The sequence below is a fragment of the Dromiciops gliroides genome, chromosome 1 (genome assembly GCF_019393635.1).
Source record: "Dromiciops gliroides isolate mDroGli1 chromosome 1, mDroGli1.pri, whole genome shotgun sequence".
Taxonomy (NCBI): domain Eukaryota; kingdom Metazoa; phylum Chordata; class Mammalia; order Microbiotheria; family Microbiotheriidae; genus Dromiciops; species Dromiciops gliroides.
In genome coordinates this window covers 746,787,699-746,802,496 of record NC_057861.1, presented here as the reverse complement: position 1 = coordinate 746,802,496, position 14,798 = coordinate 746,787,699, and the positions used below count along the sequence as shown (strand labels likewise).

General features: G+C 39.8%; 1 protein-coding gene across 9 annotated transcripts in view; it reads left to right on the top strand.

Annotated features, from left to right (window-relative positions):
- ITPRID1 (ITPR interacting domain containing 1) overlaps nt 1-14,798 on the top strand; it is a 163,223-nt gene that overhangs the window by 47,024 nt on the left and 101,401 nt on the right. For all 9 annotated transcript variants that reach the window (XM_043968071.1, XM_043968063.1, XM_043968079.1 and 6 more), the window contains one exon: nt 339-382. In XM_043968071.1, the coding sequence (XP_043824006.1) occupies nt 339-382 (44 nt within the window). The remainder of the gene's footprint in view (nt 1-338; nt 383-14,798) is intronic.

The following is a 14,798-nucleotide window of genomic DNA, read 5'->3' as shown; positions in this document are numbered from 1 at the left end:
CTCTAAATTACTACACCAGACCCCCAGATCCTAGCTTTTTCTTAATTCTCAGTGTAGAGTCAGTGTGTGATTTTGGGGGGTGGGGGTGATTTTTCAGTGATTTAAAAATTACTACACTATTATAGCTTAACTTCAGAACTCAAGTAGTGAATTAAGTGGGGTTCAAAATAGAAATAATGAATCTGGTCTCTGCTGACATAATTTGGGATCCTGAAAATTCATTCTGAATGAAGTCCACATGTGGACTTGTCATCATGTTGTCTGCTTAGCTAAAAATAAATTGGGAGTAATTTATTTCAATTTGTCTTTTGACTTTCAATTGTTGTATTTTTTGACAGTATCACTGCACAAGGAAACTTGCAGCCAGCCATTGACCAAACAGGTAAGCCAAGAGAAATCTTGTTGGGTGGGTCAGAGGTGAGTGTGTATGCAGGGGAGGGGGTTGTGTTAGGTGCCTTTGTCACCTAATCTTTAAATAAAAAAGCAAGATTTCATCGAAAACTGGAGCTGCATAAGAATTTAACAGTAATCTTAAACATCATAAACAGAGAAGACAGGCAATCTAGTATTAGTAGAAATTATACTGAATTTGGACTCAGAGGAACCAAGTTTGAATATTACCTCTGCTTCTTATTTACATGTGTGATGTTAGGCAAGTAACTTGTAATATTAATATAGTGACAATAATTTAATAATAATTTGTTGGTATATTAATTACTAAATATAATTTGTAGTAATTAAACATTAATTTTATTCATTCTACTTATTTGTTTATTTTATTAGTTTTAAAATTACTAAATACATGTGACTAAAGAAAAATTAAACTAAACAATGATTAATTAAAAACATTTATAGAGTGCTTTTAAGGTTTGTAAAGTGTTCTACAAATAATATCTCATTTGATCCTCACAACAACTGTAGGAGGTAGTTATTATCCCAGTTTTGAAAGCTGAAGAAACTGAGGTCAAGTGCTTTACCCAGGATCACTCACCTAGTAAGTGCCTACAGCTGGATTTGAACTCAGATCTTTCTGATTCAAGATGCAACATTCTAGCCACTGAGCCACCTAGTTTCCTAACCTTTCTTGGTCTCAGTAACTTATTTGTTACATGAAAGGAGTAACCAAACAACCTACAATGGACCTTCCAGCTCTGTATCTGGAATCTTACATAGTGGAAGGAACCAAAAGTATAACAAAGGTGAGACAATAGGACTTGGCTCAAGAGCAGAAAAGTTAGAGAGTGGTAAGAACATTATGTTGGGGGCACTTCTCCCTAGTCTTCTCTGCTTCCATGACAGGGCCGTTGTGACCTCATCCAAGGGGCATTTTCTTTATGTTAAATAGTTTCTAAACTTCAAATGTCCCAAGTCTACTTCCTCCTCCTCCAGAGATCACACTCTGAGTAAGCCTGTTCTTCCTTTCTCTCCTGCACTGTTGCTGCTACTCACATCTGATGTGGTCATTCCTAATCATGGCTCTGGAAGTCACACTGAATGAGGAGTCAAAGGAGGGACTCCAGTTCTTGCAAGTACCAACTTTCGGATTGGGACTGATTCAATGGAGAGAGTGCTGGGCCTGAAGTAAGGAAGTCTCATTTTCTGAGTTCAAATCTAACCTCAGACACTTCCTACCTCTGTCACCCTGGGCAAATCACTTAACCCTGTTTGCCTCAGTTTCCTCATATGTAAAATGAGCTTGAGAAGGGAACGGCAAAGCATTCCAGGATATTTTCCAAGAAAACCCCAAATGGGGTCCTGAAGAGTCAGACATGACTGAAATGGCTGAAGAACAACATACTTAGACTAGTTGCCCACCAAAGTCACTTCCATCTCAGAGATTCTGATATCCTATGATTCCCTGAAAATTAGATGAGTCATATTTCTTTCCCCATGTCAGGAGTAACATATTATCTACCCAAACTGAATTGGTAGGACACAGGCAAGTATTAAGGAAAAAACCAAACTCTTTGGTTTATGTCATGAGTCAGTTTCAGCATGACTTTGCAATTGGAGAACACACACGATCATTTGTCATGTTTTTAACTGATAATATAATGTTTCTCTTCCCTTTACATAGATGGCACCTTTAGCTTTCCTCTCCCAGCCCTATCAACATTTCTCCTTACAATAACCCTAGGGAGGTTTTTTTTGGGGGGGGGAGGGGAGGCATCATTATTCTCATTTTATAGATGAGAAAACTTTGGGGGGAGAATAGTGAAGACACAGAGCTAGTGGGAGCAACACGAATTTTCGTCTTGCCACAGGGTGGCTTTACCACTGAAGTACAGGGACTAGAGTGAATGTAGGTTTATCAACTAAGAGGGCCTTGCAGTAGTCCAGGTGAGAGGTATTAAAGACATGGCCCTCTCCATTCCATCCTCCACACAAATGCCAATGTGATATCCCAGAAGTTGTGGTGTATCATTTCATTCTACTACACTACAGTGACTTGGAGTTAAAGCGGAATCCCTTGTGAGTTGGAAAATGTCAATGTAAAATTGACAAGACTTTGCAAGTGATTGAATATGATAGGAATAAAGCTTCTTTATCTTTAATGAATGAATCAATGTATTAAAGAACAGACGAGTGAATGAATGAATGAAACTGTATTAAGTGCTTAGAAGACAGCTAGGTGACTCAGTAGATAGAGCAGTGGGACTGGTGTCAGGAAGACCTGAGTTCAAATCTGACCTCAGACACTTATTAACTGCATGACCCTGGGTGAGTCACTTAACCTCTGTTTACTTCAATCCATTGGAGAAGGAAATGGCAAACTACTCCAGTATCTTTGCCAAGAAAATCCCATAGACTGTATTAGTGTGCTATAGTCTACAGAGTCGTGAAGGGTTGGACGTGACTGAGTGCCTGAACAACAAAATGTGCACAGCACTGTGCAAAGTGCTAGTAATACAAATAGACATCCCTGCTCTCAAAGAGCTCCCATTCACATAGGAGACAACTCTCAGAAAATTTTAGCTGCCAAAATTGTGGAAAGGTCCATTGGACCTTAGGGTCCAGCCCTAAGTCATATGCCACCAAGTCTAAAGTCAGATAGTATATGAAATTCTTTCCTCCTTACAGCTCTGTGAGATAGAGGTGCCAGCACATCCATTTGGAGGGTGCTCCTCATTTTAAAGAGGAGGAAGTGAGGCTAATCCTAAATCTACAATGTATATGTATATGTATATGTATATGTATATGTATATGTATATGTATATGTATATGTATATGTATATGTATATGTATATGTATATGTATATGCATATGTATATGTATGTGTATGTGTATATGTATGTGTATGTGTATGTGTATGTGTACATATATATGTGTATGTGTATGTTTATATGCATATATGTATATACATATATGTGTATGGCACATACACATCTCTATCTCTATCTCTATCACTTTAGCTCTATCTCTGTCTCTATCTCAGTCTATCTCTATTTATATATAGTACTTACAGGTTTATGAAGATTATGATGAAGGAACCCTTGTCACATTGCCTACATTTAATAGATGGGGAAATTGTAATTAGAGAGATTCAGTGCTTTACCCATGACTAAAAGGTGGTGGGGTTAGGATTCCAACTCCAAATTTTATGAATCTAGCCCAGTGTGCTTTGTGTGGTACCAGGTGATCTCTATGGCAGGAAGACAGGGTAGGCTTTTGAACAGAGGAGTTGTGGGACCCAAATTTTTCATCAAGAAAAGTATGTGAAAACTGGGCCCAAGATAGATTGGAGTAGGTAAAGATGAGGGACAGGAGGCTTGCTGCTTGGCTATTCGAGTAATCCACATAGAAGGAGATAAAGGGCTGGACAAGGGAGGTTGCAGTGAAAATGGAGAACAGATGAATATGAAAGTTCATTGAAAGAAAGAATTCACAGGACTTGAATGAACACATATCACAGAATTACACAATTTTTTAATTGAGTGGAACCTCGTCAGCTACCTTGACCAACCTATGCTCAAAAAAGCATCCCCACTCCAACATATCCTGAGGAGTGGTGATCCAGGATCTTCTTGAGGATCTCCAACAAGGGTGAACCCATCAGCTCCCAAAGATGCCCATTCCACTTTTGGAACATTCTAATAGGAAGTTTTTTCCTGACATTAAGCCCAAACCTGACCCTCTGTGACTGCCATCTATTATTCCTAGTATTTCCAGCTGGGAACAAAAAATAAAATAAAATCTAATCTTTAGTTCACATGACAATCCTTCAAAAACTTGAAGACGGCCATCATGCCCTCTCCCTTTAAACTTTAGTCTTCTCTAAGCAAAATATCCTTTCCACCTATTCTCATTGGCATTCCCCTGCATATTAAATAAAGATGAGGAATGAGCCAAAGATTACTTTAGGATTTAAAACCTGGGTGATGGGGACATATTAGGCTCCAATGTTTGTGAGATCAGACTGACACCAGCATTTAATTTGAATCATTTTATGATCTGCCCACCAGATTCACTGACTATACAATACAAGTGAAGATTGACTGTGCTCATCCAGGGAACCTGGCCATGCAGTAGTTAAATGCCCTGGAAACTGCTAAAGTGCTATTCTTGTCAAGGCTTGTAAAAATGTAATCTGACTCCTCTGTTGGAATATATTCCAAAGAACCAAATGTCTTCCATGAATCAGTCAGAAATGCTTATGGAAACTGAAATTAAAAATGTTTTCTAAGCCAATGAAGGTGCTAATGAGGGCCTTCTGTATCTCTAACGACATCTTCTCCAAGAATACATCTTGCAGGGTGAAGTTCAATGTCTGCCGTTTCAGATGGTAGAAGGCAGCTTAGCAGTAGGAAGATGGCAAGAGATTAAAGTAGGTAAAGGGGGATTTGGAGTTGGCATTTTTGCCCAGAAATGGCAATGTATCAAGTCAAACTCATGAAGTATCTTGCTGCTCTGAGTCCCTACTTAGGTAAACGGCTCACATGGCCATTGCTAGGGGTAAGGTTGTTATTGTTGGGGGCGGGGGTGTCACATGAACAGAATGATAAAATGTGTACCAAGTGCCACAAGGTATAAAGCACTGTGCTGGGCATTAGGGTACAGGGGGAAATATGATGGTGACATAGAACTGCTGAATTTAAGAACTGGAATAACCATTTGAGCCAACCCAGAGACAAAAGTTATCCCTACTGTAGCCTACACAACAAATGTTTGACTCTTCCATGGTTCCTGTCCTAATGCAGCCTACAGTACAGTAGGAAGGTAAGCTGCCCACTCAGTTATTGATTTATGATAGAGAAAGGGATAAGATCTGGGCTTTCAATGGTGTCAGGATGCCCTAGGTGAGAAAACTCCTACCAATGCTTCTTGGTGCATGATCTGCAATTTATCATCTTACAGAACTGCTCAGAGAAGGAAGAGGTGAAGTGACTTGTCCAGAGACATACAGTCAGTATTTGTTGGAGGTGACACCTAAACCTAGCTCCTCCTGCCTTCCAAACCAGCTCTGTCCACTACACCTCCCCCTCATTTCAAACTTTGCATGTGAAGAGGGGATGTGTTCTGGTGGCTACATTACTGGGCTTGAGGTCAAGAAGACTGGGTTTCAGTCCTACCTTTGCCACTAGATGTTTGACCCATGACAAGCTGCTTAAGCAATTTCTTAGGACTTGATAAAATCTCTTCTAGCTTAAAATCTATGATCTGATGGGACCACAGAGAAAAAGAGGAAAATTAGGAGAAGGAGCAGAATTAAGGGGAGAGTTTGAGGGAAGAAGAAGAAAAGGAGAGCAAAGAAACGTAGAGTTTTGATGAAAGGCAACTTTAAAGAGTCCAAAACAAAGTTGAGAACCAAGCAAAGGAGAAAGAGAAGGATCAAAAGGAAGAATGAAAAAAAGATGGTTCTCTGAAACCATATCTAGTAAGATCATAGGATGAAAAACATAGAACTGGAGGAAACTTTAGAGACTCATGCAGCTCTCCCATTTTATAGATGAGGAAACTAAGGTTCAAGGTGGTTATGACTAGCCAAGGTCACATAGGCAACATTAAGTTTGTCAGATTTTGAACTGTGGAACAGGTGAAAAGAAGACAGCGTTCAGCTATTCATTCACTAAGCATTTGTTAAGTGTTTGCTACGTAAAAGGCTTGGGAAACAAACACAATTGAAAATGATCCTTACTCTTAAGGAGCTTACATTTCACTGGGGAATATAATATCTAGATGGAAGCAGAAGATTATCAGATAGAGATCTCAGGAAAGTGTTCCTATGGGAGCTGGCTCCCAAGTGGTAGAAGAATCAGGCCTGCAGGCCAGCCTGGGCAATAGAATGGAGGTGAGACCTGGGGCTGCTGAACATAGGGCACAACTATGAAGGATGTTTGGCTGAAAGGGAAAATGCTATGAACCAATCAACTAATAAGCATGTTTGCCTTATGTGTGCCAGGCATTGTGCCAGGCATTAGCAATACAAAGAAAGGTGGACAACCATCCCTGCCCTCAAGGAGCCTATGTTGTATGCAAGGAGACAGCCGGTGGGCATTATATATAACTAGATATATCATTGGGGGGCAATTTTTCTTTCATTTTCTGGGTGACTTGGGAAGGTTTTTCTGGCTCTTGAAGAGATCTGGGCATCTAAGAGGTGGCCATCAGGAGGGAGTGAATCCCAGGTGGGGAAAACAATAAGTGCCAAAGGATGAGGATGGGAAATGTGCGAGGAACAGTAAGAAAACTGGTTTGGCTAGACAGTTTGTAAAGGAGGATGGGTCCTGTGGCCAAAGGGCAGTTTGGGCCAGATGGCAAAGGGCTTTAGACACCATACAGAGGAGTGTCTGTTTGATCATAGAGATAATAGGGAACCATGAGAGAAGGTTGAGGCCTGATCATGAAGGTCTTTAATGAGAAGGTAGAAAAGTCATGGGGATGGGAGTGTCTGGTCTGACCTGTGCTTCAGGACAATTATCGGCATCTATGTGAAGGATGAACTGGAGGGGGAAAGACTGGAAGCCCAGAGATCAATCAGAAGGCTGTAGCCACATGTCAGGTGAGCAATAATGAGGGTTTGAACTGGGGGGATGATGGTCTGAGTGGAGAGAAAGAAGAAGCTGTAAGCATAGGAATCACAAGACTGGCAACTGATTGGATATGGGGACTGAGGGGAAGAGAGTAGCCAAAGATAGTTTCAAACATGGATTACTGAAAGAATGGCAATGCCCTGAAAAGAAATAGAAAGGTTTGAAGAAGGAATGGGTTTAAATAGGAGAGAAGGAGCTTGGCTTTGTACAATTGAGTTTGAGAGCCTACAGAAAACCCAAGGGGAAGTATCCTGCAGACTTTCTCTCTCTCTCTCTCTCTCTCTCTCTCTCTCTCTCTCTCTCTCTCTCTCTCTCTCTCTCTCTCTCTTTCTCTCTCTCTCTGTTTTCCTGTCTGTCTTTCTCTCTCTGTCACTATTTGTGTGTGTGTGTGTGTGTGTGTGTGTGTGTGTGCATGTAAACTGGACTTACAGCCAAACATAGATTTGCAAGTTGTCTTATGGAGGTGATGGTTGAACTCATAGAAGCTTATAGAATAAAGGAATAAATGAGAGAAAGAGAGAGAGGGGGGGGGAGAGGGAGAGAGAGAGAGAGAGAGAGAGAGAGAGAGAGAGAGAGAGAGAGAGAGAGAGAGAGAAGAGAAAAGGTACAGAACTCTGGAGCACACCTATAGTTAAGTGACACCAGCAGTCCCTGCGTCATCATCTGTATATTGGGCATTTCCATCCAAACTCATTCTGGCCAAAACTTTCCCTCCTCCAAAATTCATTCCCAGGCTCACAGTCCAGGTGCCTTCCCTGTGCCACTTACCCCTCCCATCCGATGCATTGCTACATCATGTTTTTCTTACCTCCCAATATGTTTCCTCTTTGTCCCCTGTGCTCCACTCACAGAGTCACCATCTTCATTCAGGCTCTTAGCTCCTCTCAGCTGGACTTCATCCACCTAATTGGCCTCCTTGCTTCAAATCTCTTCCTACTCCAATCCATCTTCCAAACAGATGCCAAAGTGCTTTTCTTTAAGAACAAGTCTCACTACGTCACTCTTTTTGTTGTTGATCAGTCATTTTCAGTTGTGTCCAACTCTTCATGACCCCATTTGAGGTTTTCTTGACAGACACTAGAGTGGTTTTCTGTTTCCTTTTCCATCTTATTTTGCAGATGAAGAAACTGAGGCAAATATGGTTAAGTGAATTGCCCAGTGTCACACAGCCAGTAAGTGTCCGAAGCTGGATTTGGACTCTGGTTTTCCTGACTCCAAGTCCAATGCTGCCACTCTCAGGTCTGACCCCAGTCCTCCCTTTGACTTACTACTTAAAAATCAAGCCTACGATTTTACTACTGGCCTATGCTCTACTTTTTATCAGATAATTATGAATAAAGCATAAGAAATATCACACTAGGTCAAACAGTCAGTGATTCATCTAGCCCGGGATGGAATCTTTAACCACCATAGCTTGGTGCTTATGTGGGACAAGATATCATGTTCTGTCACAAAATCCCAGATTTGGAACTGAAGGGAATCATCTAAAGGGGGGGGCTCCATCCAGAACTGGAAGGCCCCCAAGACAGCATCCCCAATCCTTTATTTTCAGATTCACAAATTTCAGCCCAGAAGGGTTAAGTAATATGTATAAGCTACACAGGAAGTAAGTTGGTAGAGCCAGAATTAAAACCCAGGTGTCTCATTCCAAATCCAGGGCTCTTCAGTAAACCTTCATTGTGATGCCCATATTAGAGGGAAAAAGTACCCCCAAATAACTCTCATTCATGGATTTATTCAAACCTCTTTGAATTTATTTCCAAGTTAATGGAATTCTTTTTATTTCCAATTGATTTTCTAGTCATCTAGTTCTTCTTGCCTGTACTATGAATCCAATTTCCTTGTTTTCATCATCTTACATGTGCCCCTTCTCTCCACTCAGGCTGCTGCGACCCCAGTTTAGGCTTCATCTCCTCTCACCTGCACTTGTGCTGGAGCCTTCTGGTCGCTCTCCTAGTCCTAGTGTTTCTCCACTCGAATCCACTCAGTTGGTAGATTGATTTTTCCTAAAGCTCAGTATTGATCATGTCACTCCCCTGCTCAAGAAGCTCTGAGGGCTCCCTATTACCTCCAAGATCAAATCTCAAATCCTCTCTTTGGGTTCTAAAGCCCTTCCCAAATTGGCCCTAACTTACCTTTATATTCTATTCAGAGTTGCATCACCCCTTCCCCTCCCCCCATGAACTCTATGACCTAGCTACCCTGTCCTTGCTATTCTCTAAAGATGACATGCCAACTGTCCTCCGTACCTGGGATTATCTGCCCCCTCATTTCAAATATTATTATTATTGTTCTTCTTATTATTATTGGTGGGACAATGGGGGTTAAGTGACTTACCCAGGGTCACACAGCTAGTAAGGGTCAAGTGTCTGAAGCCAGATTTGAACTCAGGTACTCCTGAATCCAGGGCTGGCACTTTATCCACTGCACCACCTAGCTGCCCCAGATATTATCTTTTTTTGATTACTCTTAAATTGTTTCCTGATTAATGGAAGACTGTGAGAGTCCATCCATTATCTCACAGGTATTGTTTGAATTGTTTTTTGGGGGGGAGTTTTGGGGGTTTTTTGGTTTTGTGGTTTTTTTGGTGAGGCAATTGGGGTTAAGTGACTTGCCCAGGGGTCACACAGCTAGTAATTGTTAAGTGTCTGAGGCAGGATTTGAACTCAGGTCTTCCTGAATCCAGGGCCAGTGCTCTAACCACTGCACCACCTAGCTGCCCCCTTGAATTGTTTGTTTCTGAAGGCCATGGTTTAGTGGAAAACACACACAGCCTTGGAGGTAAGGGACTTGGCTTCCAATGCCAGCTCTGAGACATCCTGCCTTTGTGACCTTAGGGTAGTCAATTCCCTACAGAACCTCATTTTGCATATCTGTTAAGTGAAGGAATTTGATTACCATTTCAAAGGTCTCTTCTAGCTCTGAGCCTATTATTGTATATACTTATGTTTGCTCTCTCTGAAGTTCAGTTGTCATGACATTATTTTCCTGGAGAAATCATAACCTCTCTGAGACTCGATTTACCCTTCTGTGCAATAGGGGTGGGCATATACTACTATTCCTTAGTAGTAATAGGGAGATTTTGTGAAAAAGGTATTTTTCAAGGAGGAAGCACTATAGAAATGTAAGCTATTATTTTTATCCTTGAAGGAGTTATTTGTTGTTTAAACCTATCTGCCTTTTTTCAGAGAGGTGACTTATGAAGTTTTGGTAAAGTTAACTTCAACATGGGCTAATAAGAAACAAGGAACATCATTTTAAGGGCTACATGTTTATTCCAATTTGCAGTTCCCATGATGACTATCAATGAAGAACATTATAAAGAAACTTACAACTTATTTATATCTGTCTTAAAAGATGAAATGATAAAGGAATTCTATTAGAACCTAATAAGATCCTCCAAACTAAAAGAAGATAAACATTGTTATCAAATGATTTCTAAGAGATTGAGTAACATGAGAGGATAATAGAAACTATGTTGAAAGATAAGATTCTGGATTAAGACCTTGACATGAAATCCAGCTAAACTCCATCATTTTAGGGTAACTTAAGAGGGGAAAAAATTATATGGGGAGGGAAAAAACAAAGACAACTGGAAAATAAATCTGCAAGCATGTTTTAGTAGCCTAATGCCATCATTGAAAGCAATGAAGTCACCACATACAAGAGGTCCTAGTGCATTATTATTTTTAAGATTTAATTTATTTTAAATTTATGGAATAAAATAGGTATTTCCATAATATAGTAGAATAAAGAGATGATTGCATATGAAACTGCAAATTTATGTACAAATTGCTGTTCCTTTTAAATATATAATAAAGATATAATGTAAATTTCTTTTTTCTCCCTTTCTTCCCCTAAAGATTTGTGCTAGAACTTATATAATTTTGAAAACATTGAAGAGCTTGACATTCAAAGTATATCAAAAAGGGTAAGATATTACTGATAGGAGAGGAAATGAAAGAAAACTCATGAATGACTCCCAACTCATGTGCCCACTTTTTCATTACAATAAAATCTTTTAGAGAATTATCTAAATATATAGAGAAGATATCCTTGAATTAATGATGATAAAGGGAAAGATAGCTTTCTGTAAATATTTTTTTTTACAATAGACCACAGCTCTATAGCCAAGCAATTGACTGAGAATTATGGAGAACACAAGATCCAAGTATACATTTGTGTTGTTGATTACTTTTTAAAGTATTTGACTCAGTAAAACAAAATTCAACTTTTGACTTCAAAAGCTTTTTGACTTAAAAAAGAAGTTTCTTGTACATATGTTAAGGATGCTATGATACATCTTGGCAAGACAGCTTTGTTTAAAGGTTCTTTAACATCATTATCCATAAAGACATAAAATAGGAAGAGCAGTTAGCAACAAGATCTTCATCCCATTTTCATGAAGTACAACCTACACAAAAACACAATGGGAGAGAGATATTGAGATCCTTCAATCATACAGATTGATTGGCCTAACAATTCACTGAGGGAAAACCCAATGAATAAATAATGTCTATTCTCCACCCTGTGATATTCAGTTGGACATAAAATTGATTGAGTCAGTCCTTTGGATATTTACCTCAGATAGGCACTGTGGGTGGACAGTGAGCTAAGCTCTGAACAGAATAGGAGAAAGAGCATGAATTTAAAACATACAGTGCTTGACACATTCCCAAATTTTTCTGTGATTCAAAGCATGACATTTTTAAAACCAATGTTCTTCCACTGATACTGTATAGTTATGAACCATAGTACACCATAATCTCTAAAGAAGTAAGAATGCAAGTGATCCAAAGGGCAATGGAAAACAACAACAACAACAACAACAACGACACAAGAAGTGGCAGAGAAGCCATTATCTAGAAGAAATATAATTGGGAACGTCACAGAGCAAGAACAGGAGGAACAGATGAACATCTCAAGTACTTCACTGGTATCTACCAAATGTCAAAAATCCTAAGGGAAGATTTCCAACACATGGGAGTTGATGAATCAGGCTTATATAGGACCAGAAGGCATAGATACACTGGGAGCTACACTAATAAAGGACATACCTTAATCAATCAAAAATTGAGATTTGGCCTCATGTAGGAGGAAGCCTTTGAGCATAGTCTTAAGGAAACCAGAAATTCAAAAATGAATAGCAAGGAGAAAGAATTTCAAACATGAAGACAGCATATGTAATGACACTTACTGGCAATTTACCAGGATCTTTTCATCTGTAGTCTTTTTGCTGCTAATTTAGTGGCTTCTAAGGCCTGCTCCTGGTTTTCTGGGGCTGGGGTCTGTGTTGGCATGACCTGTGTTGGGCTGTGCTCCACTCCTACCCCAGTGCAAGAGACCTCTCCTCCCAGCTTTCTAAGTTGTCTTTGGATAGAAAATTATTTCACCTTATCCTTTTCTGGGTTCTGCTGCTCCAGGAATTGTTTTGTGGCATTATTTGAAGGTATTTGGAAGGGTCTTTGGGAGAACTCAGGAAGTCATTACCTTTCCTCTGCCATCTTGGCTCTGCCTCCTCATCTATAGTCTTTCTTTGTTTTTTGTTTTGTCTTTTGTTTTTTGTTTTGTAGGGCAATGAGGGTTAAGTGACTTGCCCAGGATCACACAGCTAGTAAGTGTCAAGTGTCTGAGGATGGATTTGAACTCAGGTTCTACTGAATCCAAGGCCAGTGCTTTATCCACTGCACCACCTAGCTCTCCCCTGTTGGGATTTTTGTGTTTGTTGTTTGTTTATCTAAAGTCTTTCTTAAGGAATAATTAAAGGCACTGCCATCCTTCCAGCCTTCCAGGTTCACAAGCAGGGCATCTTCAAATCCTCACTCTCAGTCACCTCACAGATCTGATCATTTCCTAAATCTTGATGTTTCTACCTTCACAACACCTCTCGTGAATGTCCTCTTCTTATACTCACATCCATCATGAGCTCTTGCCTAAACCATTTCAGTAGCTTCTAATTAGATCCCCTGCCTCCAGTTTCTCCTCATTCCAATTCATCTTCCACTGAGCTGTGCTTTCCTGAAGTGAAGATCTGACAATATAACTCCTTACTCAACAAATTCCATCAATGTCTATGATCTTTTAAAAATATCTCTTGCATTTGTCCCTTCCCCTCTATTGCCATTGCCACCATCCTAGTCAATTCCTTCTTCACTGGACACTTGGAATACAGCAATAGCTTTCTGACTGGCTTCCCTCAAGATGAATAAATTAGATAGATTGATAGATAGATAGATGGAGTGAGTAGGACTAAGTGTTTACTAGCTGCCAGGCTTTGTACTAAGTATGGCGCATTGAAGTACAAAAAGCAACAATCCTTGACCTTGAGGAGATTATAGTCTAATAAAGGAAGAAAGCACGTAAATCGGGGCAGAAAAGGAGGAAATAGGAAATACAGGTATGGTATGGAGCTGCCTGGGAAGAGATGTGGAAGCTTGGATCCCAGAATGATGAGGAAAGCAGTTGATGGGGTATTCAGGGAGGATGTTTTGTCCTCTGACTGGACTTTAATGAATTTAGGACAACGATGCTGACTTTACCTCATTTAAAGCTAATTCATGCATATGTTAGTTCATCTGGGATCTCTCTGATCCTCTTTGAAAATGAAGTACAAACAATTATTGTCTATTCCACTGTTAGACTAATGTTCCTTAAAGTAGCCTCAGAATCATGTTCATATGTATGTGTATATATGTATGTATATGTGTATATGTATGTATACATACATACATACATATATATATTAAAGGAGAGAATGACTCTGGGCTACTTCAAGGAAGACTAATGTCTCTATATCTTATATATTATATGTTATTATACATAATATAATACATATATATAATCATACACACATTACTTGCCTCACAGGGTTATTGTGGGGAAAATGTTTGATTAGCCTTACAATGCTTTAAAAATGTGTTATTCTTCTTGATATTGGTACACATGACTTTCACAGCTTGGTGGATAGACAACTTGGCTTGGCTTTGAATAGAATTAGGCTCAAATACTGAGGTGATGACAGTGGACAGATTGCCAGACCTGGAATCATGAAGATGAGTCTTCCTAAAATCAAATCCAGCTTCTGGTACATACTAGTTGTATGATCCTGGGCAACTCACTTAACTTTGTTTGCCTCAATTCCTCATCTGTAAAATGAGTTGGAGAAGGAAATGGAAGACTACTCCTGAATCTTTGCCAAGAAAATTTCAGATGAGGTCATGAAGAGTTGGACACAGCTGAAACAACTGAACAACAGGGTCAAATACCACTGTAGATAGTAGTTCTGAGGGTCTAAGGAAGTTACCCAACTTTTCTGAGCCTTAATTTCCTAATCTTTAAAATGGGGATAATTATATAAACTACTGACAAAAGTTGACATAAGAATCCAGTGAGATCACATGTAAAGGGCTTTACAAGCCTCAGAGTACAATTGTCATGAGGATCATTTGTTGTTATTATTGTCATCCGTGCCAGATTGGCCCCATTTCCTATGGAATCCAAAATAGGCTCCTCTGCTAGGCATTCAAGACTCTTGGGAATGTACTCTCATGACCTCTACTAAGTCCTGTGTTCTCTTATATGAGTTCCCTCAAAGCCACTATGTAACTGAGCCAGATCAGTCTTTGAATAAAGGTCATTCCCACCATCATGCCTTTAGTCATGTTGTTCCTCTCTTTTTGAGTGCCCTTCACTCCCACCTCCACTTGTATATATCCTACCCATCCTTCAATGAAGCTTTGCAAGACGCTTGTAAGACTCATTGACCTC